Source organism: Lagenorhynchus albirostris, chromosome 1 (genome assembly GCF_949774975.1).
Source record: "Lagenorhynchus albirostris chromosome 1, mLagAlb1.1, whole genome shotgun sequence".
NCBI lineage: Eukaryota > Metazoa > Chordata > Mammalia > Artiodactyla > Delphinidae > Lagenorhynchus > Lagenorhynchus albirostris.
Window position 1 is genome coordinate 140,199,949 of NC_083095.1, and position 21,685 is coordinate 140,221,633.

The 21,685-nt window shown below is 44.7% G+C and overlaps 1 protein-coding gene across 1 annotated transcript in view; it reads left to right on the forward strand.

The window, feature by feature from the left end:
* Positions 1-4,760: 4,760 nt before the first annotated feature.
* GABRA5 (gamma-aminobutyric acid type A receptor subunit alpha5) overlaps positions 4,761-21,685 on the forward strand; it is a 103,419-nt gene continuing 86,494 nt past the window's right edge. Inside the window, exons 1-6 of the mRNA XM_060155452.1 lie at positions 4,761-4,777; positions 5,091-5,281; positions 6,891-6,950; positions 7,325-7,484; positions 20,650-20,771; positions 21,591-21,658. Of these exons, the coding sequence (XP_060011435.1) occupies positions 4,761-4,777; positions 5,091-5,281; positions 6,891-6,950; positions 7,325-7,484; positions 20,650-20,771; positions 21,591-21,658 (618 nt within the window). The remainder of the gene's footprint in view (positions 4,778-5,090; positions 5,282-6,890; positions 6,951-7,324; positions 7,485-20,649; positions 20,772-21,590; positions 21,659-21,685) is intronic.

The following is a 21,685-nucleotide window of genomic DNA, read 5'->3' on the forward strand; positions in this document are numbered from 1 at the left end:
GTACATGGCTGATTTACTACCTTTACTGTATATTTGCCTTTACCAATGAACTTTTTCCTTTTGTAACTTTCATGTTTTTAGTTGTGACTTTTTTTTGCTTAGAGAAGTCTCTTTAACGTTTCTTGTGAAGTTGGATTGATGGTGTGGAACTCTTTTAGTTTTTGCTTCTTTGTAAAACTTTTGATTTTTCCATTAAATCTGAATGAAAGACTTGCCAAGTAGAGTATTCTTGGTTGTAGGTTTTTCCCTTTCATCATTTGAAATAGGTCGTGCTATTTCTTCTGGCCTGCAGGGTTTCTGCTGAAAAGCCAGCTGGTAGCCTTATGGGAGTTCCCTTGTATGTAACCTGTTGCTTTTCCCTTGCTACTTTTAATATTCTCTCTTTATCTTTCATTTTTGCCATTTGAATTACAATGTGTCTTAGTGTTTTCCTCTTTGGGTTGATCCTGTTTGGGACTCTACCTTTCCTGGACTTGGATGTGTCTTTCTTTTCCCAAGTTAGGGAAGCTTTCAGATGTTATGCCTTCATATATGTTCTCTGCCTCTTTCTCTCTCTCTTCTCCTTCTGGGACCCCTATAATGTGAATATTAGTATACTTCATGTTTTCTCAGAAGTCTCTTAAACTGTCCTCATTTCTTTTTTTTTTTTTTCTTTTTTCTGTTCAGTTTCAGTGATTTACACTTTCTCACTCTGTTCATCCATTCTTCTCTAAGCTCTTTGGTCATCTTTATAATCATTACCTTGAACATTTCATTAGGTAGACTGCCTCTCTCCACTTCACTTAGTTCTAGGGTTTTACCTTATTCCTTCATTTGAAACATATTCCTCTGTTGCCTCATTTTGCCTAATTTGATGTTTTTATTTTTATGTCTCTGGTAGGTTGGTTATGTTTCCTGACCTTTGATAAGTGGTTTTTTGTAGGAGACATAACTATGCATCCCAGCAACACACTCCCCTCTGATTACCAGTGTTATATGCTCTAGGGTTGTCCCCTATGAGGGTTGTGTGGGTCCTTCTGTTGTTGCAGGCTGACATTTGTGGGCAGTTTGGTAAGCATGGCTGGCCCTACGTCCAGTTGGTTGCCAGGCCCTGCCTTGTGCAGAGGCTGCCAGCTGCTGGTTGGTGAGGCTGGGTCATGGGGTGGCTGTCTGTGGAAACCTGGGGAGTCCTGGGGCTGGCGCTGGCTCAGTTGTGGGCAGAGACAGGTTCTGGGGTGGGTGGTTGCAGGGCTGGGGTTCCTGGATCTAGTGTCATCCTGCTGGTGGGTGTGGCCAGTTCTTGACATGGCCGGCTGTGGGTTCTGGGGTGTCCCAAAGCTGGTGCTGAACTGATGGTGAGTGGGGCTATGGCCCAGTGGGTCCTGGGGCTGTTAAAAGCCTGCCGATGTGTTGGCTGTGTCCTGACAAGACAGGGGCAGGGCTGCAGTGGTCTTGGGGCTGGTGTCCAACCACTGGTATGTAGGTTCAGGGTCCAGGAGATCCTGGGGTTGGTGTCCACCGACCAGTGTGTGAAGCTGGGTCCTGGGGCTATGCTGGCTCACTGGCAGACAGAACATAGTACTGGGGTCTCTGACTTCAGGGCCCAGGGGTTCCAGAGCTGGCGTTAGGCTTCTTGTGGGTGGGGCCAGCTGTGGGGTATGCATTGTCCCAAAGCTTGTGTCAGCTCTCTGGTAAGAGTAGCCAGATCCTGGGGTGGCTGATTGAGGGGTCCAAGGTGTTGGCCTGTGTTGGCCTGCTGGTTGGCAGGACTGGGGCCCAATGAGCTCTGGGGCTGGCGCCAGCTTCCTGGTGTATTACTAGGCTCTGACAAGCCAGGGGTAGGGCTCTGGTGATTTCAGAACTGCTTTCTGCCTGCTAGTGGGTGGGTGGGGCCCAGGGGGCTCTGTGGCTAGTGTTTGCCGCCTGGTAGGTGAAGCTAGGTCCCAAGGTTTCTGGCTGTAGAGCCCTGGGGGTCCCAGTTCTGGTGCCTACACACTGGTGTGTGGAGCAGTGTCCTGGGCCTTCTGGTGGACAAGGTCATGTCCAGGAATGGCTGGGGGCTTAGTGGATGTTAAGACAGCTTGTAATTGGTGGGTAGGGCTGTATCCCCACCCAGCTAGTTGCTGGGCCTGAGGCGTCCCAGTACTGGTGCCTACAGGCTGGTGGGTGGGGGCAGGGCAGTGTCCCAAGGGTAAAAAGCTAAAGGGAGGCTTCCAAATGGCACTTGGCTGCATCAGTGTCCACATGGTAGAGCAGCTCCCCAAAATAGCTGCCACCAGTGTCTATGTCCCTAGAGTGAGCTGCAGTTGCCTCCTGCCTCTCCAGGAGACTCCAAAATTAGTGGGTGCTTCTGTGAATTGAGCTTTTATCACTTAATGTGCCCTGTACTTTCCTACCTTTGTTCCTGCTCTTTCTTTTACCTTTTCTGATATCTTCTGTACAAATTCTTTTTCAGAGTCCAAATCAACTGCCACCTTTTCCTAGGAATCTTGCTTCTTCTTCCAGTCAGAGCTGACATTTCTGTTTCCTTAACAACCAAGACCCTCTTGTTTCTGTTCTGTCAAAGCACTAATAAATCCACTTTGAGTACATGTGAATCAATGAAGTTATGATTTAATTAATGAAAAGACTCAAACATTTATTAAACTCCCATCCACCAAAGGCTGGTCCTGCAATATTCATTCATGCTTTTAGCCTAGGTTTGCCTCTTCCCAACACTTTTTCTGTATACAGCTGCTACAGGGAATCTGTTCTGGAACATGTACCTCCCCCACCAACAAAACTATTCAATGACTCCTTGCCTGCAGAGGAAGTTAACTGCTTGGTGCCACATTTCTTGTCTTCTGGCACCTGTCTCATCTTACCTGTTGCTATCTTTACCCTGTACTTGAATTTTCCTAAACAAAAAATTACATACAGTTCCATGAACATGCCTTAGTTTACACAGGTGGACTCTCAGCTTAGAACACCCTCCATTCAACTTCTCACCAAGCTCTTCTTCTTCATGGAGACACTTTTCTCGTTTAGCCATCTCTATTCCACCTACCCCGACAAACACAGCCTCCCTGTGCTGTCTCTGCTCTGGATGGGGTAGAAAGTGTTCACCCATCTCCCAGCTTCCCCAAGTTCAGCTATTTTAGGCTCTCACACTGGAAACTATTATGGAGACTGGTCCAACCCTAAGGTTATGTGGAACTGTGGTGCCCTCTACTGCTTTCCAGAACTATAACTACTTTGCTTTCTGTCATTCAATACAAGGGAAATGCTAAAGGAACAAATGGGAATTCAGCTGATAGACCATTATTTTTCAGGGCAAACACTGAATTCCATATTAAAACAAACATTATGAAATGGTAATATATAGTCTTCTAAAATGTGAATTTCTATAAGGTTATGATATGCCTTATTATTTCACTATCCTTTCAGGTCCATCTGACCTAAGGCTGTTATATGTTCATAAATATGGAGAGACTGGGTTACCATTTCATCTCAGGGAGAAGGTAAATATTTAAGCCACATGCTTCAATACAATTTTAAAGATTAGCTCTTAGTAAACATAGTTCCGTATGTTCAATAATAGGTACTGAAATTAAACTAATAGGAAAAACATGGAAATTTAAAAAATAATTCATCAAAAGAACATAAATTCTCCTATAGTTGATTTCATTGATTAAAATAATATTGTTAAAAATTAGTATCTGTAATTCCTACTAATCCAAAATAATCCCTGGTTTATCTACATTTTTGCAAAAATTACTGAATGACTTTGGTAATCTCTAAAGCTTTAGATTCACTAATTATTTGAACTCTTTGATTTGCCTTATCCTGGGAAAAGAGTAGCTGTCACTGGTATCTCCAAACCTAGAATTCTAACACTTAGTAGGGTAAATTGTATTGATTCTGATTGTTTTTAATTTAATGATTTTGACTCTCAATGAACTTTATCTTAGTGTATGACTTTTGAGAAATTATAAAATAAAGAAATGCCTGTGTTCAATTTATTCATTTTAGAATCAGAAAAGCCTTTCAAATGAGCATCTTACCTAATTTATATTTCATAAAGAACCACTAGAATCTGAGTTATTTAATACTGTGACTAACTGTATTCTCAGAATAACACTTCCTTATATTTGCAGCATTTATGTATTTTTATGTCCTGTTCCTTAAATATATTTACAAGTTGTTATTTTTGGAAAATCTTAGAGTTTTGGAAGTGCAAAAGTGCCGGCAGTTAGCTTAGATTTGGAATACATGGCATTAAACATAACTGAAGAACAGAGTGACTTCACACACTGAAAGATTAAAGGTATTTTCTGGGGGAGAGTTAGAAATTTGCCTTTCTCACAATTATTCTGTTAAAAATGATTGTAAACAACTCAGTGTCACAAAAGATGCGGAAATAATAGTACACTGCCCATCATGTTCTTGCTGGTTTTACTTTAAATCTTGAACATCTCCCCCTGGGTGTTCTCATAGCCAAGAGGCAGCCGCCTCCTGAGAAAACCCGATGCTGCCATCTTAAAACCAGGACTGTGCTTGCTTTTGCACCCCTATTCCGCCCAGGCGTCATTAGTGCCAGCCTCACCTCTTGGAGTGGGCACACTGCGGCAGAGACAGACACGATCCCAATAATGAAATCTCACATGTGCGTGGGTGCAGGAGGCAGTGCCCTGCACCAGTGTCCACGCCCCAGACCCGTTCTCAGGTCTGCAGACCCCAGGGTCCCTTGCTACTGACAAGGCGGCTTCTTGTCCAGAAAGGGAACTTCCTAAAACGCCCAAATGTATACTGCAATTAGGTAAGTGTTTAATTCTAATTAATCCAATTTTACTCTGACTTTCCTTCCCGTAGCGATGAATTACAGATTTTAAAAAGTAGCCTCACAAGCTAGCTTCTTTCTAAAGCGAGGAGCAGATGCGGACACAGAGGCCTGCGTGGAGAACTGCGGGAAGACTGAGGCCAGGCCAGTAAGGTGCTCAGGGCTGGCCCTGAAACAGGAAAGCTCTCAGAGAAACGGCCTCCGGCGGCTGCCTGCTGACACGCCCTTTCCATCTCAGCTCTGAAAAGAGGGACCGGTGCTTATTACAAGAGGCATCGATATTCTCCCGCAGGCTACCAAGAAACTTCATCGGAAATATGGCCTATCCCAAACCTGGCCCAGCCGCGGGCCCGGAGCCCTCCCCCTCCGCTGAGCCGGCCCGAGGCGAGGGCGCATTTGGTGAGAGTCTGGCGGCCTCTACCGGAGCGCCTCTGCAGAGGAACGTTCCCCAAAGCCGGAGACGACATGTGGCGCTCGGGCGAGGTGAGAGCGAGCGCGCGAGTGCACTGGGGACGCGGGGGGGTGGGGGGGCGGAATCTCTGCAGCAGGGCAGAGCGCGGCCTCGGTCGCGGAGCGGAGCCGCAGGGCGGCGGCGGGAGCGCGGGGGGCACCGGAGCCTTTCGGCCCGGGAGGACTGGGGAAGTTCGCGCTGGCGGCATGGGGCGGTGACGCCGCACTGGCCTTCCGCTCTTGCCAGCCGGTTGAGAGCAGGCGGAGGAGGAGGAGGATGCATCCTCGCCGACGGCTTGCCTTCCCGGGCCGGCGCGCAGGGTAAGCCCGGGCGCGCGGGACCGGGGAAGTGGGGTAAGAAGCTGCGGGCGAGGTCGAGAGGACGGGCGGCCCCGGCTCGGTCCGCACCCCTATCCTCGGGGCTGCCTGGCTTGGGAAGGCAGGTGGAGACAGGCGGGGAGCCACGGGCGGCCGGGAGCGCAAACTTTCCCCCGGCGACTGCGGAGGCATAGACAGCGCGGGAGGTCAGGGGGGTCCAGAGCGGCGCAGCCCCGCGGGACGGGGCACCAGGGTTCAGTGCCCACGGGCTCGCCGGTAGGAATTGGGGCGTGGGGCATCCGCCGCCGTCACTGGAGCCGACGGGCGAGATCGCCCATCCGGAGGGCCCCGTCGGCCCCGGGCCTTCGAGGCGCGCAGCGTCCAGGAGCTTCCTGCAGGGTGGGCGCCGGCTCGGCGGCGGGGGGCGCGGGCGGGTCGCGCGGGCTGCTCGGGACGGGGGACACCAAGCCGGCACTGCACCGCGCGCTCCTCTCCGAGAAAGAAAGCGCCGCCCGGCAGGACGCTCCGCTCGGACCCCGGGCAGGAGCCGGGCAGGTCTGCTGGGGCCAGAAGCTAGCCGGGGAGGGTCGGCGAGCGTTTGGCGCTGGGCGCGCCGCTGCGGACCGGGCAGGAGGCCGACCCTGCCGAGCCGCGGGCACCAAGCCGGCGGAGGCTTAGCCTCCGCAGTGCCGCCCCCGCGCCCACCAGCTCCCGCGAGCCCCCGCGGCGGTCCCGGGACCGTGGGAGCGCAGCCTCTCTTTGGGGGTCCCGGCTCTGGGCTGAGGGCAGCAGGAGGCGCCGCCCCGGTTTCCCGCATGCAGCGCCGCCTGCTCGCCGCCGGGACTCTGGCCCGGGTTTGGCTACAAGCCCCAGGACGCGCCCAGGAGACCCCCGCCCTGCCTTTCTCCACTCGAGGGCCTTGGATTCTGAGGTGGAAGTACCTGTTGTGTGTTTCCCTTTTCCGGAGTTGGCCTGGGGTCGCCTCGGGAAAATGTTTCTTTTGAACATGCAGTGCTCCTATAGGATGTGCATCTATTTGCGTTATGCGCATATTGAGAAGTATATGCCTTCGCTAAGGTTAGTTGCAGAGCCCAGGGATTGTGCCTGCTTGGATTTCAAATGCATTAATTAGGGCCCAGCACAGAGCCCAGAGCCAAGAGACTTTCCCAAATGCAGTGATTATTAAGTTCTACAGTCATGGGGACAGATTGCTGAGAAAGTGGCAACCCTCCCTTATAAGCAGTTCTTATATTATCTTGATCTTGTAGAAGACCTGTTTCTTAAATGTGCCTTTCCCCCCCTCTTTTCACATACTTTCTCTCAGCACCTTGCAGAACAAGGAGTAGCTTGCTGACTTTGAACGCGTGGCAAATATTTCAGAAAGGTAAAAGTATTCCACTTGTGGATTTGACAGATGCAAAATACAGTTAGATAACTTCAGGCATTGAATCTAATAATAGGACTAATGGGTCATTTGATAACATGGTAAAAATAAAACAAAGTATTTGAGGCATGGGAAAAAATTAATTAGGGGAATGATTCTGCACCTTGAGTAAAAGTGAAAATTAAGCCTACTGTAATTTCCTTTTATGCCCCAATAAAAAGGCCAGTGAACACAGATAACTCCTGATGTGGAGCCGTGCTGCACAAGCACAGCCAGGCTCCTTTCTTTCTGAACTGTGTGTGTTAGCAGTGTGATTTGATTCCAGGAACTGCGTCACAGAAACATTCATGTTTATATATTTTTCCCCCTTTCAGCTTCAAGATCAAGGTTGAGAAAGGAACAGTTATTCTTCCAAATTCATCTGCTTCAGCTATTATTCTTATTGGGAATGGACAATGGAATGTTCTCTAGCTTTATCATGATCAAAAACCTCCTTCTGTTTTGTATTTCCATGAACTTAGCCAGTCACTTTGGGTAAGTTATCCTCTATGCTTTGATTTTACGATTTTCGGGGCACAAGTGCCTTTCAGAAACTTTGCTGAGCAGTATATTAGCAAACCCTCGCTGGCCACCTTTGCAGTCCCACACCCTTGAACTTGTTGTAAATAAATAAAAGAGTCCTTGCCCTACCCCACACTTTATTCCTGAGCAAGGCACTTGGAATAAAGACACTTTATTCCTTTATTCCAAGTGTGGGGTTTCTGAAGTGAGTCAGAGAAAAGAGGCAGATTATGTTTTCAAAAGTGGAAGAAGATGGTTTCAGAGTCGGCTGTGTTTCCTCCCACTCAGGTTAAAGCACGATTCAGAAGTTGACCTGCATAAAGGACATTTATTGCTTGTTAGACAAGGCAATGATCAGCATTCTGATTGCCCTCCTTGGTGCCATTATGCAAAGGAATTTGCCTTTAAATGCAGGCCCACACTAGGTGGCACTGACAAGGACTTGCAGTGGTCCTGGCTTGAGCCATAGGGCTTGAACTGTGGCCATCTGAATGCAGAGGCAGATACCAGAAACTACATGTGCCTGAAGATCTGCAGGACACCCAGGCATTTGGCGTTATCAGTTCCTTTCCTCTTCTTCCCCAAATTGTTCTGGCTGATCAAAAGGATTGTCACTTGAAGTTGGTGGAGTATAATTAAGAAGTTAAATTTTAGGACAAAAGTCGCCAAGCACCCCTTCTGTGAAAATCAGCTGTGAAGGTTGCACTTGTGTGAAACATGGAGGGATCTTCAGGGCACAGTGAATCTGCAACAGATCCCTACTAGTTGGCAGGAAGGAGGACCCTTCCAAGTCCATGACCTTCTCTCTTTGTCCTCTGGACATTTTCTGTTCTTTTGACATTCCCAGGTGTGTACAGAGGAGGAAACAGAGAGAGAGAGAGAGGCTTGTGACCATCCCCAGGTGTGTGGCTGGTACATGACGGCAGTGGGGCTGTGTACCAGGTCCGTCAGGGACTAGTCCAGCCCTCAGCACCGTGAGGAATGTGCACATTAACCATGCCTGTAGGACATGCCTCTTAGCCACTCAGGGTATTCCCTTGGGAAAGAGCATTAGTTGTTATTCTTGCCTTGCTGCTTGTCTTGAGTGGTTATTTCCCTACCTGTGCCTTTGGTTTCCTTATCTGTTCAGTGAATGTCTTCCTTTCCAAGGGCTCTCTCTGCTGCTAAACCTTATAGGATTTAACCATGATGTTCCTACATATATCTGCATGAGAAGTGTGTTTAGAAGTGAAATCATACACAATATTTAAATTTCCAAGTTAATATATTAGGTAGTTAATTTGCTTACTATATATACCGCATATATTTAGCAGTATTTCAGAGGTAAGAAATAGGCTAGGATTGAGAACATGTATTTTTTCCTAAGATTTTGGTCAGATATATTTTTGTGAATCTGCATTCTGTAGTCACGAAGGTATTATACTATGGTGGATGAAAGTCTGAAATATGAAGGAATGTGCATACCGAGTTTAGCCATTAGAAGCAGCTATACTTTATTTCTTATTTAATTTGATGACTTTCTGAGGTCATCTTCAAAACAGAGATATATCTGTTAGTTTCTGGAAGCTAATACAGAGCAAGTGGTAGAATACCCCTCAATCTCCCTAGAGAATTAGCTGTTGGAGAAGTTTTGAATCTGTTAGATATAAGGTCAATAGTCCATCCCAAAACGATACCTACTGACTGCAGAAAATGCGTGAGACACAGAATAGTATGTGAAAAAGAAAAACATCCTTAATTCCACCACACAGAAACAATCATTCTTCATATTTTGGTGTGTTTTCTTCCCCTTGCTTCTATGCCTAGCTTTATACAGTTGAGATCATACTGTGCCTTCAGTTTTGTGTTTTTGTGCTTTCTTCATGCCAATACTTTGTTACTACAAACTCTTTGAAATGTATGATTTAAAATGGATGAATATTATTACAGTGCATAAATGATTCATCATAGGCTACTTCCCTAATTTGGGGTGTTTACATTGTTTCCGATTGTGCTGTTATTGCATTTTCCTGCAGTGAACATATTTGGCTTACAATTGTTTTAAGTATTTGAGATCATTTCTATTAGAAGATCTTCCTGTAAGTGGGATTTTACGTCAGCTCCCCTGAGTACTTTTAGCTCTTGGTCCTACATGTCCAGTTGCTTCTGAGGACCAGGATCTGCAGCAAAGCAGGAAGCCCAGCAGGGTGTGGTTTTCAACAGAAGACATCTTGACATCTGGGGGCACAAGTCCCTATTTATTTCCCTTCTTATACAAGGCTCCTTTCACTTGCTTATTACTATAAATGAACTTAAGAATAATTTTGTCAAATTGCAAAGAAAGTTTCAGAACACTTATTTGGCTTAAAACCTTGACAAAATAACAGCTATCGCAATATGGAGTGCCTATTTGTTATGTTGTCTGTTTTAGATAAACCCTAGGAGGAGCCTTATGAGCTAAGCATCATTAGCCCTGTCTTATGGTCGGGAAGGCAAGAGTAAAGGATGGCTAACTGGGGAAGTTCGCCAAGCCGGTCATGCTGGAGTTCCGTCCTCAGCCCTCCTCAGAGTGAACCTGCCTGGTGGTCCCCTCTTGATTTCACGTGGTTTGCAGGGAAGGTCTAAGTCAGACTGATCTATAGAGGAAGGAGACGTAATTTTGAAAGGTATTCTCTGCATTGGAGTAGAGAGAGTTTTCTGTTCTGAAATTACAGGAAAAAAGTGTTTGGGTAAGCTCTGTTATTTCCCACAAAGAAAGAGTTTATGTGATTTGGTTCTAAAGAAAGGTAAACGGGGAAGCATGTAAGGCCTTAATTTGAACATTGTGGGACAAGAGAAATGCTGATGCCTGTAAATACATAAAGGAAACCAGACAACTTGTGGAGGGTTAGGAGGGTGACAGGAAACCAGTCAGGGAGCAGAAGGAAAGAGGCAAGTACACGTGTGCTTTTGTGCAGTACAAAGTTATACCCAGTATTTGTGAAAAGCATGTGGATTTGGCAATCAGGAAATTTATAAATGTGATATGTAAAATGTATTTTACTGTGATTATATAAGATAATGTGAAATTGTTTTGAAAATATATGAGTCTCATTTCTTCTCCTTCTTCTCCCTTTTATTTTCTAAATTTGATCAGAGCCACCAGTAGCTCATTTTCAGTAGCCTTTGTAATTCTTCTGTTAGTTTTAAGTTATATAACAGAGCATGAGTCAAGTGTATAACAGAACAGAGGCCTATTTGACTGTCAGCCTTATGCAATGTCACGTTTAGAGACATGGTTTAATTTGAGGCATTATAATTATTTTAATGAGACCAGTAATCAAATGTACATGGTAAAAAAAAAACTAGCACAGAAATAATAACAATGTCTGAATCAATGTAATGTCAAAATACATAATATTAAATTTAATCTGGAATTAGTTTATCATCATTTGAAAAATCACACTTTATCAGACTTGATTGACCAGTGATAATTGTAAGATAAATTTGAGAATTATCAACTCAATAAGGTAAAATCTGATTCCATTCATTTAATAGTATTAAATATTTTTTAGAGGTTTATCTATTGGAAAATTAAAAATGCATTAGAATTTTATCACATGGGAACTACAATTCAAATAGACTTTGGAAAACAGTATTTTATAATTGGCAATTATAGGCAGATTCTTGTAGAAGTAGCTTAAGAACAGGAACAGATAAGGTTCTTCTTTATCTGTCTACGCAGGTGTGCTAACCAGGACCTTTGGTTTCATGAAGAGGGCTTTTTCATACACGTTCTCAAGGACAGTTCTCTTCTTTTAACTAGAGCAGAAAGTATACTCTCTCTGAGTCATTTAAGTACTCACAATGTCTTTTTAAATGGCAAGTTCTCTCTTGTGAATCCCCAGATGGCAAGTTCTTCTTGCCTGTAGCTGCTGGTTCACAAGACCCAGGAAAAAAGTCATTGTAACAATTGTAAAAACAAAGAGAAGTGCTGTGAGGCAGTTAGGACACACACAGGTGAGGGGGCGTCTAAGTGGAGGCTGCAGAGATGGCCAGAGATCTCACATATAGTAAACATTTTAGGTGACTAAGATCCTGCTACAGAGTAATGCCCAATATTTTTTAAGGCACCAAAAGAAAATACTTCCAAATTACACACTTTGTAGAAGAAACTCTTAGCAGGTTTATCATGCCAACAGGCAGTGAGCTAAGACAAAGCTTAGAAGGACAGTCAGCCAGAGTCGACCCAGCCAGCCCTGTCTGGCCATTAGCTCCAAGATGAGTCACTGGCTTGGTTCAAGGGGAGAAGGAGAATGTGGGCTTTTGGATTTTTATAAAGGTGCAATTGCATAACATGCATATTTTAATTGGTGTGAAATTTCAAAGGAAAATATTAGAATCAAAAGTAGAAAAATCTTATCATAGAACTATGGTGGCAGGAAAAATAATTATCAGTGTTTACATGAGTATTTCTCCTTCATTTCCAGAATGCATTTTCAAAAAAATGTACTGTTTAATTTTCACAAAACCCTCACTTTTTAGGTGAAAAGAGCTCAGGTGATAGAACACAGAGAAACATGTCTAAGTTTCATCATTGGAAAGTAGAAAAGTCAGGATCCATCTCTAGGCTCAGGGCCTGGGCTAGCACCCTCCATGCAGGACCTTTTCCAGAATGTCTGGATATTTAAGGTGCAACGAAAAGGGATAGAATGGGGGAAAATCTATACTTTGAAATGTCCTAACCTAGAACTCAAATAACACTGCTCTAAAGATAGTTGGTTTATCGTAGCCTGAATAAAATCAAATACAAAATATGTACTATGAAATATAATGTTATAGAGAGGGAACCATATTATAGGAAAATTAAGATATACTATGAAACTGGCTTTAGCAGTTCATTGAAAATTCTGTTTTATTTGTATTTATTTAACAATTTATTTCAAGGTCAAAAGGCAAACCTAAACATAAATGAAACCCAGGACAAGTTCATTTTCAGTTTTAACAACAACAGATAAAATTGGGCCATCACTCTATAATCAATTTGGTTCCTATTTCAGGGATGTAGGTGTCATTTTGACAGAGGACAGTGAAGCTTCTCCGTGTGGCAGCAAAATTACTAAGCCTGCCTGCAACTCAGTTTCCTAATCTCCAGGTGGAGTTAATAATGGATCCTATGTCACAGGGTTGATGAGAAGGATAAATTGCTGAATGAGTGCTAAATGCTGAAACATGGCCAGGTAGGAAGGGAGTGCTAAGTCCAGGCTAGCTATCCTGGGTGTTATGACCAGGAGACCCTGAGGTTTACCAGACCCATGGGGTGGGCACAGCAAAGTCATGTCAGCAGGGTCTCCCTTGCCATGTGAGGGAGCACATTCACAGTCACAGGTTCTGGGGATCAGCATGTGGGCATCCTGCAGTATGGTGCCCTGTGGCTGCATCAGTGTTTATTGAGTCCTTTCTACGTGCCAGACAGTGTTCTAGGTGCTGAGACTCTGTGGTGGGCAGGGTAGAGCATGCCTTCCAGGAGGACTCCTTCTAGTGTGCAGTAAACACATACTTATCAGTTGGGTCACAAGGATTGCTGAGAAGAGTGATCAGAGTAAGAGGTAGTGAGTGTGCTGGAGAGAAGTGCTCAAGCAGATGTCTAAAGAAAGTGAGCATGTGAGCAGTGCCCTTCATGGAGATGATTGGACAGGTGAGAGAAGCAGCAGATACAGGATGATGAGGAAGCAGTGTGAGGAAAGGGAAGGTTGGTGGGAGGCAGGACCAGAGAAGCAGTTGGGAGGGTCAGATCATGAAGGACCTTGTAGGCCACGCTAGGTAGTATCAGGACGAGCAGTTGGCTGTTGAAGAGTGAAATATGAGCCCATTGAGATGTGACCGTAAAATGACAAACGTTAAAGCTGACTCTGGCTGCCGAGTGGAGAATACACTAAGAGTCTAAGGTGGGCAGGCTTAGTAAAGGAGGGACCAGGGAGGAAGTTAAGAGGCAAATGCAACGACCCAGGGGAGGGGCATTTCGGTCAGCAGGGTCTGTTGATGGGCTGATGTGAACGTGAAAGAAGAGGAGTCAGGGATGATCTCCCCAGTGCTTGACCTGAAAACATGATGGGTTCAGTTGGCTGTTGTTGAGCTGATGGGGACAGTAGGAGAAGAGGCTGTAGAGAATCATGAGTGCAGTCTTGGACCTGTGAGATGCTTAGTAGATATCAAAGTGGCCAGGCAGGCCATTGGACATACAGGTCCGGAGTCAGAGAGAAAGAGGTTGGGGATGGAGACATGAACTTGAGAGAGACATTTAAAGCCATTAGATTGAATGAGATCAATCAGACATTGAGTGTCTGAAAAAGGGTCCCTGGACAGCCCTGGAACACACCAGGGTTTAAGGTCAGGAAGGTAAGAAGCGGGCAAGCAAGACTGAGGAGAAGAGGCCAGTGAAGATAAGAAGAAAGAGAGTCATGTCCTGCGACTGAGCGGAGAAGTGTTGTAAGAAGGGGATGTGGTCAGCTGAGGGCTGAGACTGGACCTTTGGGTTTGGCAGTGTGGAGGAGCGGCCAGAAGAGGGCTTTCACTGGGAGGCAGTTGGGCAAAGCCCGAGTGGAGTGGGGCAAGAGAAGGGCAGAGAGACAGCAGAGACCTTTGAGCAGAAAACTCCAGTGAGTTTTGATGAGAAGAGAGGCTAAGGATGGAACAATAGCTGGGATGGGATATAGGGTGAATGAAAGACTTTTTAAAGACCTGATGTAATTACTGATAGGAATGGTTGGGGGGAGGGAGACCCGTGTGTGATAAGCACCAGTATGATTCATGTGCTTTATAATCATATATGTGGGGCACCCAGTTGGCTGCGGGGAGGGAAGGGGCTGAGTCTAGAGAAGTGGGCAGAGTCAGATGAAGGAGGTGTGGCCTGCAAGACCAGGACCTGGGTTGCACCTTGCAGGTGGTAGGATTCTGAACCAGGCTGCAGTGGTTGGGGACAGGAGTGGAGCGTCTACATGGAGGGTGGCAGACAGGGGTAGGGTGGACTTAAGCACTGTCTAGGGAGCTGACAGGCAGGACCAGGGGCACCTTTGACAGGGGCACCATCTAAGAGTTCTGGCATAATGTTTTATGGCCATGAATTTATCCACATAAAGCACACATGTCAATCCATGTTTTCCACCATAAGAGGGAACAACTCTTATTTGGAAACTTGGGGTTGACTTTCATGTCTGGCTATATCCACCATGCTTTTTTTAAAAAAAATTTTACGTATTTTTTAACATGGTTAGCTAAAGTGGCGTGCAATGGAAATTTGAAGAAAACATCACAAAACCATGCCATTTAGAGGTACTTATTTAGTGAGCTTAAAGTAACAAGCAAATAAACTGAAGATACATTTATCAGAAGTAATTAAATACTGAAGAAAAAATGCAGAAAGAAATGCAATTCAAGAAAACAGATAAGCTGCTGCTTAAAAGCAATTCTGTTCCAGTCCCAAAGTAAGTTCACATTAAAGCTGGTCTGCAGATGCAATTACCTATCCTATTTTATGGAAATCAAAAAATGGCTGTCAGCATAAGCAGAGATAACATCACAAGAAATGTGTCACACATTTGCCATCAATAGCACCATTTGTGGTATGAGACAAAAGATTTTTCTTCCACAGAAATGATGACATAGCTTGAACTTGAACTTGAACTTGAACTTGAACCCTTTACTGAAATAAGGAGACCTCATCAGGCATCACTTGGTAAAATGAAGCACCTTTAAAGATGGACTCTACCTCATAGTGTTATTATTACTAGTAGAGATTGTAATACTGATAGAAAAGATACATTGGAGTAAAATTTCCTCAAAAAGAAAAAGACTCTTAGATTTGACTACCAGTACAACTCTTTGCTCACTCCTTTTTCAGAGTAATGCATGGATTCTACTGCAGGTTTCACCCTGTGTTCGTAACTGATTTTGGAGACAGTTCTCTTGGGATCCCTGCCCTGCTGTATTCAGACTCCTCCCTCCCCATTCCTCCCCTACTCCCCGTCAGAAACCCTGCTGATGGCCTCATCCATCCTGCCTCTACCCCCTGCCATCACCTGAGCAATGGGTCTCTACGCCTCCAGTCTTTCCTCTTCTAAGTCCATCATCCCCAAGGTGCCCGGGGGCCACAAGGAAAGAAAATGCCCCTGTTAAGATTCTCTGAGTTTCCCACCACCTTCAGGCTAGATCCTAGAGGTGGAGCTTTTCACATGAATACGCCATGATTTGAGCCACACACGTGGCTCTTCTCACCAGAGTTCAACGTACCCTCTGCAAATATCAGTATTTCTTTTCTTTTTTAAAATTTTTATTGGAGTATAGTTGATTTACAATGTTGTGTTAGTTTCTGCTGTACAACAAAGTGAATCAGTTATAAATATACATATATCCACTCTTTTAGATTCTTTTCCCATATAGTTCATTACAGAGTATTGAGTAGAGTTCCCTGTTCTATAGAGTAGGTCCTTATTAGTCATCTGTTTTATATATAATAATGTGTATATGTCAATACTAATCTCCCAATTTTTAGTGCCACTGCTCACAACCCCTTCCTTTAGCTTGAGACCTGATCTTCATGCTTGAAAGCTTAGGTCTGCTTTCCTCTCCTCTGACCCCATACAAAGCTTGATCCCTCCCCTTTGGGTACATAGAATGCCCTGCATATTGCAAAGATTCCTGCACCAACCATGTTCTACAGAAATTCTCTGGGAACATGGCCTATTCTTTTAGATGCAGTCATGTTCCCTAGGTTGGGGATGCCACCTTTCTCATTGACACCACCAGTTCTCACCACAATACCAAGCACATGGCTGATGTCCACAATACCTTTGTTGAGCTGAGCTGCTGGGGTAAGCACTGGGCCCAACCCGACAGCCTCTCTGAAGACGTGACAGAGAAGAGACACTCTCTGGGGTCATTTGGAGTCACTCTGGCAGTTGGCTCACCTTTCTGTTTCCAATCTAGACAGGCTTAGAACAGTACCTCTCCCCCATGGCTGCACATGAAGATCACTTGGGGACATTATAAAAATACGAGTGCTTATTCCTCCTAGGTGAATTAAAGCCGAGTCTCTAGGGCCTAGAAACCCCTAGAAACCCGGAAGAGGCTAATGCAGAAGTCACAGAATCAAACGCCTTGAAGAGACCAGATGTAAGACCACGGGGACAGGTGGGAAATTTGTACAATTGCTAGAGTTGACCCTTTCTAAAGTCATTTACATTTATTGTTCTGAAAACTCTGCTGGTGAAATAAACCCATTAGTGGACCACGTTTCATGGCTATCTGTTCCCCACTCCACCTCATCAGAAATCTCTGAAAGACCCAGGACCTCAAGCCTGGCAGGGGCCACTCATAGCATTTTAGGAAGCCCTTCCACCCCCTGAGCATCTTGTTCCACCCGTATCACTGCCCATGTCACAACCACCACCTTCCTTCTTCAGTCTGGAATATGGGGCTCAGAGTTCAAGCTTAGGGATCGAGTCCTTGTGCCTTTTGTATAGACCTGTACCTGAGTAGGAAGATATAAAAAATGAGGATGTTTTAACATGTGTGGTTAGGTCTACATTTCCTTTATGATCCCTTTTCTGGAACATCAATCTGAAAATATTGCAACTGTTTCATAAACTAAATGTGTTTGTAGAAAACTGGCAGTAACTATAAGGAAATAGTTCGTATTTTCAGAGAACCTAGTTCATTAATCCTGATACTGAAGGGGAAATCACCAAATTTTTCAAGCATTTCTACTTTATCTAAGGTCATTCTCAGAAATAACGAATCTAGTCTCAGCTCACAAAATCTGCTCCCCCTGAGATCAGAGCCTTCAGCTTATCCTGGAAGCAGCTGTGTACTCACAGCTTACCTGAGGGCCAGCAGAGCTCTTTGGTTTTACTCAAAACAGTGAAGATGCAAGCTGGAGCCTGCTTTCTGTACCTTAGAGGGCTGAGGGCATCTTGTGTTTCCACCTGGAGGACTCGTGGATTTGCTCACTGTGTGGAATTGCTCACCGAAGGCACAGCCCACTCTGTGTGTGTTATTTTGTTTTCCTAGCTCAAATGGAACAAAGCAAGCTGAAGTCACTCTGTATATTAGAAGCAGTCTGTAAAGATTGTACAGCTTGATATGCATGAGCAAGTTCACCAGACCTCTCTGAGAGTCTCCTGTATCCTGGCACGTCATTTGCTTTCAGTGGTAAGGGAAGGGCCTTCCTCTCCGTAGCAGTGAAGACAGTGCATTTTGTAACAATGAGCTGCAGATGAATGGTTTTTGAGGAGGATCTATGGACTGAGGAGGACTTCCCAGTTGTTCATGAGAGGAACCTCTACTCCTGCCCCGACAGGCATTTTTAGGACTTTTTTAGAAACCGTTTCATACCTCCTAGGGCCTACCTTCAGTAAAAATAGAGAAGAAATCACTGCAAATCCCCAGCCACGGCCTCTCTAAAAAAAAAAAAAAAAAAAAGTCCACAGATAAATAGAAGAAGCAGTTACAGCAAAAGATGGCAGATATTGAAATTCCTGCAAGAAAAGTGTAATTATGTGTAAATGGGTGTAGATATATTTGAACTCTTTGGCCAAAAAGTGGAAGAAGAGCTTTGGAAGTCTTAGACATTGCATGCTATTCCATTGCTTTTGGCAATGATTTGGGTATTTGTGAAGCAGGATTCAGAGCCATGTGGAATGGTGTTTGTCTGAGTCAGTGGTGGAGCAGTGTACCAGAGTGTCCGGGAGGCAGTTCTCCTGGAGACAGGCACTGGGACTGCATGGTCTGTGGGCATCTCCATGGTCTCTATCTCTGGGCAGTCAAGGCTATTCAAAGCAAATATAATTTAAGAACATTTTCACAACAGATGTAATAGTTTTTAAAAATGTTCTTGAAACATTAAAGTATGCTTTTTCTTTTATTTTTTCTCATTGTGACTTTATTTTACATTTTTTATTGAGATATAATTGATATATAACATTGTGTACGTTTAGGGTGTGTTGATTTGATACATTTATATATTGTAATATGATCACCACCTTAGCATTAGCTGACACCTCTATCATGTCACATAATTATCATTTCCTTAAGTGGAAACACTTAAGATCTAGCCTCTTAGTAACTTTGAAGTTTATAACACAGTATTGTTAAGTATAACTACTATGCTGTGCATTAGATCCCCAGAACTTATTTACCTTCTAGTTTCAGGTTTGTAACCTTAAATAACACCTCCCCAATTCCATCACCCCCAGCCCCTGGTTACCACCGTTCTACTGTTTCTATGAGTTGGCTTTTTTAGATTCCACATACAAGTGATAAGCCTTTTCTACTAGTGTGCAGGCTTTCATCTCTCTTCTAAGTTAAAGAGCCAATGGGGACCTTCCAAAAATTGGACACTTGGACCAAGCCCAGAATTGAATAACCAAACTGGTGAGAGTTATGAGCACCATGTGAAGTGGACATTGAGGTCAGATTTAGTTTGAGCAATAGTTGTTCAACTTGGCGTGTGCACAGACTTTCTTTCATAAACTTGAAGGACAATGTTAAACCCCTTCGTCCTGACGTTAGGTCTTCAAGGCTGAGTGCTTTGTCTTTCTAAAGTGTGAAACTACAATAGATGTCAGAGAAAAGGGAATTCAATATTTTTAAATACTAAGTCACAGAGTAAAAAAAGTATGTGTCTGTGGGCTCCATACTAACAGGACTGAATTTTAGGTTGTTAGAGCTTCAACAATATGCATTTTAATGGTGATGGGAAAATTAGATCCAAAGAACTTTATAGTGTCTCATTCAAAAGGGAGTCACTTTAGGCCATTAGAGAGTTGATCTGTTTAGATGCAGTCAGTGAAAATGACCAATTTTTGAGAAGTGGGTGGGGCAGGTACACATCAGTGCTGCCCTCAGATCCACCTGCTGATGGCAGAGCTCAGCGTCCATTCCAGCCACTTCACGGAAGAGAAAGCACATGAGCACAGTGGGGCCCCACAATCAGGCACTACAGGGAGGTCCCAGGAGCCCTCTGTTCTTCTCCCAAGTACCAAGGGTGCTGACTTCTCGGGACCACAGCTGGCTCTCAGCTGGGTTGAGTTCCCCTTGAAGCCAAGCCAGATGTGCAGGTCAGGTTCTTGGTAATAAGACATATCTTGCTATTTGCACTTCTGAAAAAGCAGCGATGGATGCCTGAGGTGGAACCCATGATGTTCAGGTGTGTTACCATCTTCTAGACTTGTGACTTTCTTTCCCTCCAGATAACTTACTCGGTTTGCCCAAATATGCTCAGGGCCATTTCTCATTTCCAGCTGCTCCATCAACATACACTTTTGAGGCCTGGATAACGTCACTGAATTGTACAAACTAGACTGTTCTTCCTGTGAACCTCCTAGAAGGTTCTGCCCGTCTTCTCAGGGTTTTATCGTAAGTTGACATGTTGGGTCACACAGAACACTGCTCCCTGAGGCTCTGCTCTGAGGCGACATCACGTAAAGCCAGGGTTTTCAGCCTGGGCTTCACAATTCCTGCTCCCTGCATCCTGTGCTTTGGCTGGAGCCAAGTGTGCTGGCAGCTGGCAGTGCTGATGGTACAGAAGCCCACAGACTCTGTCGTCCCTTCACCATATGCTCCAGTCCTGGCTTAATGCTCACAAATGCTCCCAATTAAGGATACAGGGAAATTTGGGCACACCAATCTTACTTTCAAATTGGATAAAGTTTTTAATGTCCCCCCGACACCCCATAGCCCATTGCAGTTGACTCACTAACAAAATGAAGACTCAGTTTTTCTGTGTTTAAACCAAACTTCTGAAATACCCCGTGAGTGGGTTAGGCTCTGCTCGTCCATGTGCAGTGACTAATATGTCTTTAAAATGGCTACACTATTGACACAAACAGCTCTTCAGAATCTGGGAGGGATGGATTTAGAGCATCATGTAAGGTTGATGGGAGACCAGCCCAGAGCCAGCATTCTCTGGCTGGCTATTGAAGAATTAGGGTTATTCAAGATATTCAAGAATAAGGCTTATGTATGCAAAACAATAACCTGGGTAGTACAAGAGATCATTCTCAGATGCCCTCCCGTCAAGACAAGTCACCATATTATTCCCTGGTTTCTATACTTTGAGAAGAATTTGTAAGAAATAATTAATACAAGTTTGAACTCTTTCTTTTGTTTCTCCATTAAAAAGCTTTTCACAAATGCCAGCCAGTTCTGTAAAAGATGAAACCAATGACAACATCACAATATTCACCAGGATCTTGGATGGGCTCCTGGATGGCTACGACAACAGACTGAGGCCTGGGCTCGGAGGTTGGTGTATGCTCCTTGGCTGAGGCCCTCGAGGCCCAAGGGAAATTTTTGCTTAAACCAAGCTCATGTTTCCTGTGGTTCAAACAATTCCTCAAAGAGCTTCCCTGCTAGCAGTTTGAATTGGTGGTGTTGCTAAGGCTTCTGCATATTATCATTTTCCAGATGCAAGAAGCCAAGGGAAGTGGTCTCCCTGCAAACTCCCTTTTCTTCCCAGATAATGGTAAGGCCATCTGGTCCACTTAAGGAGGAACCACTTCTTAGGTGTTACTGAAGCGGAGGTTACCCTATGTTAGGAAATACTTTAAAATCAAAGTCATACCCTCCCATCTATGCGAGTCCTTTTCAGAAATCCACTATTCAGTGCAAGTGCTCATCACACCATGGCATGTTACAGGTTTAATTTTTCACTAGAGCCATAATCACTGTTTTTACTTTGACTCTATAAAGTTGATAAAACTAAATGGATAGTAAAATACGCTTTCAGGGTACAACTGGCTTAATTTTGTGCTGAGAATCATGTGCCGTTTCAGGCATGTGTGGTGCCCTTGGCTCTAACCGATTTAGATGTGGTACATTTGAACCTGCTCCATTAGGTAAGGAGGGACCTGCTAGCAAATACATTCCCAGAAGAATATGTTTAGTCCTCCATTATTTGCATTTTTAGCAGGGACATTTACTTAGAGCATGATTCGACATTCTCTGCCTTTTTGGCAAGACAAGTCCACATAGGCTCCTTGACACCGTTTTACTCCACCCTGAGTTATGTCCCTGTGAATTGTGAGCTGGGGCCCTGGTGAGGAACCTGTGTCTGTGTTTCAGAGCGTATCACTCAGGTGAGAACGGACATCTACGTCACCAGCTTCGGCCCGGTGTCTGACACGGAAATGGTAGGTGCGAGGCGCGGCCCCACCCAG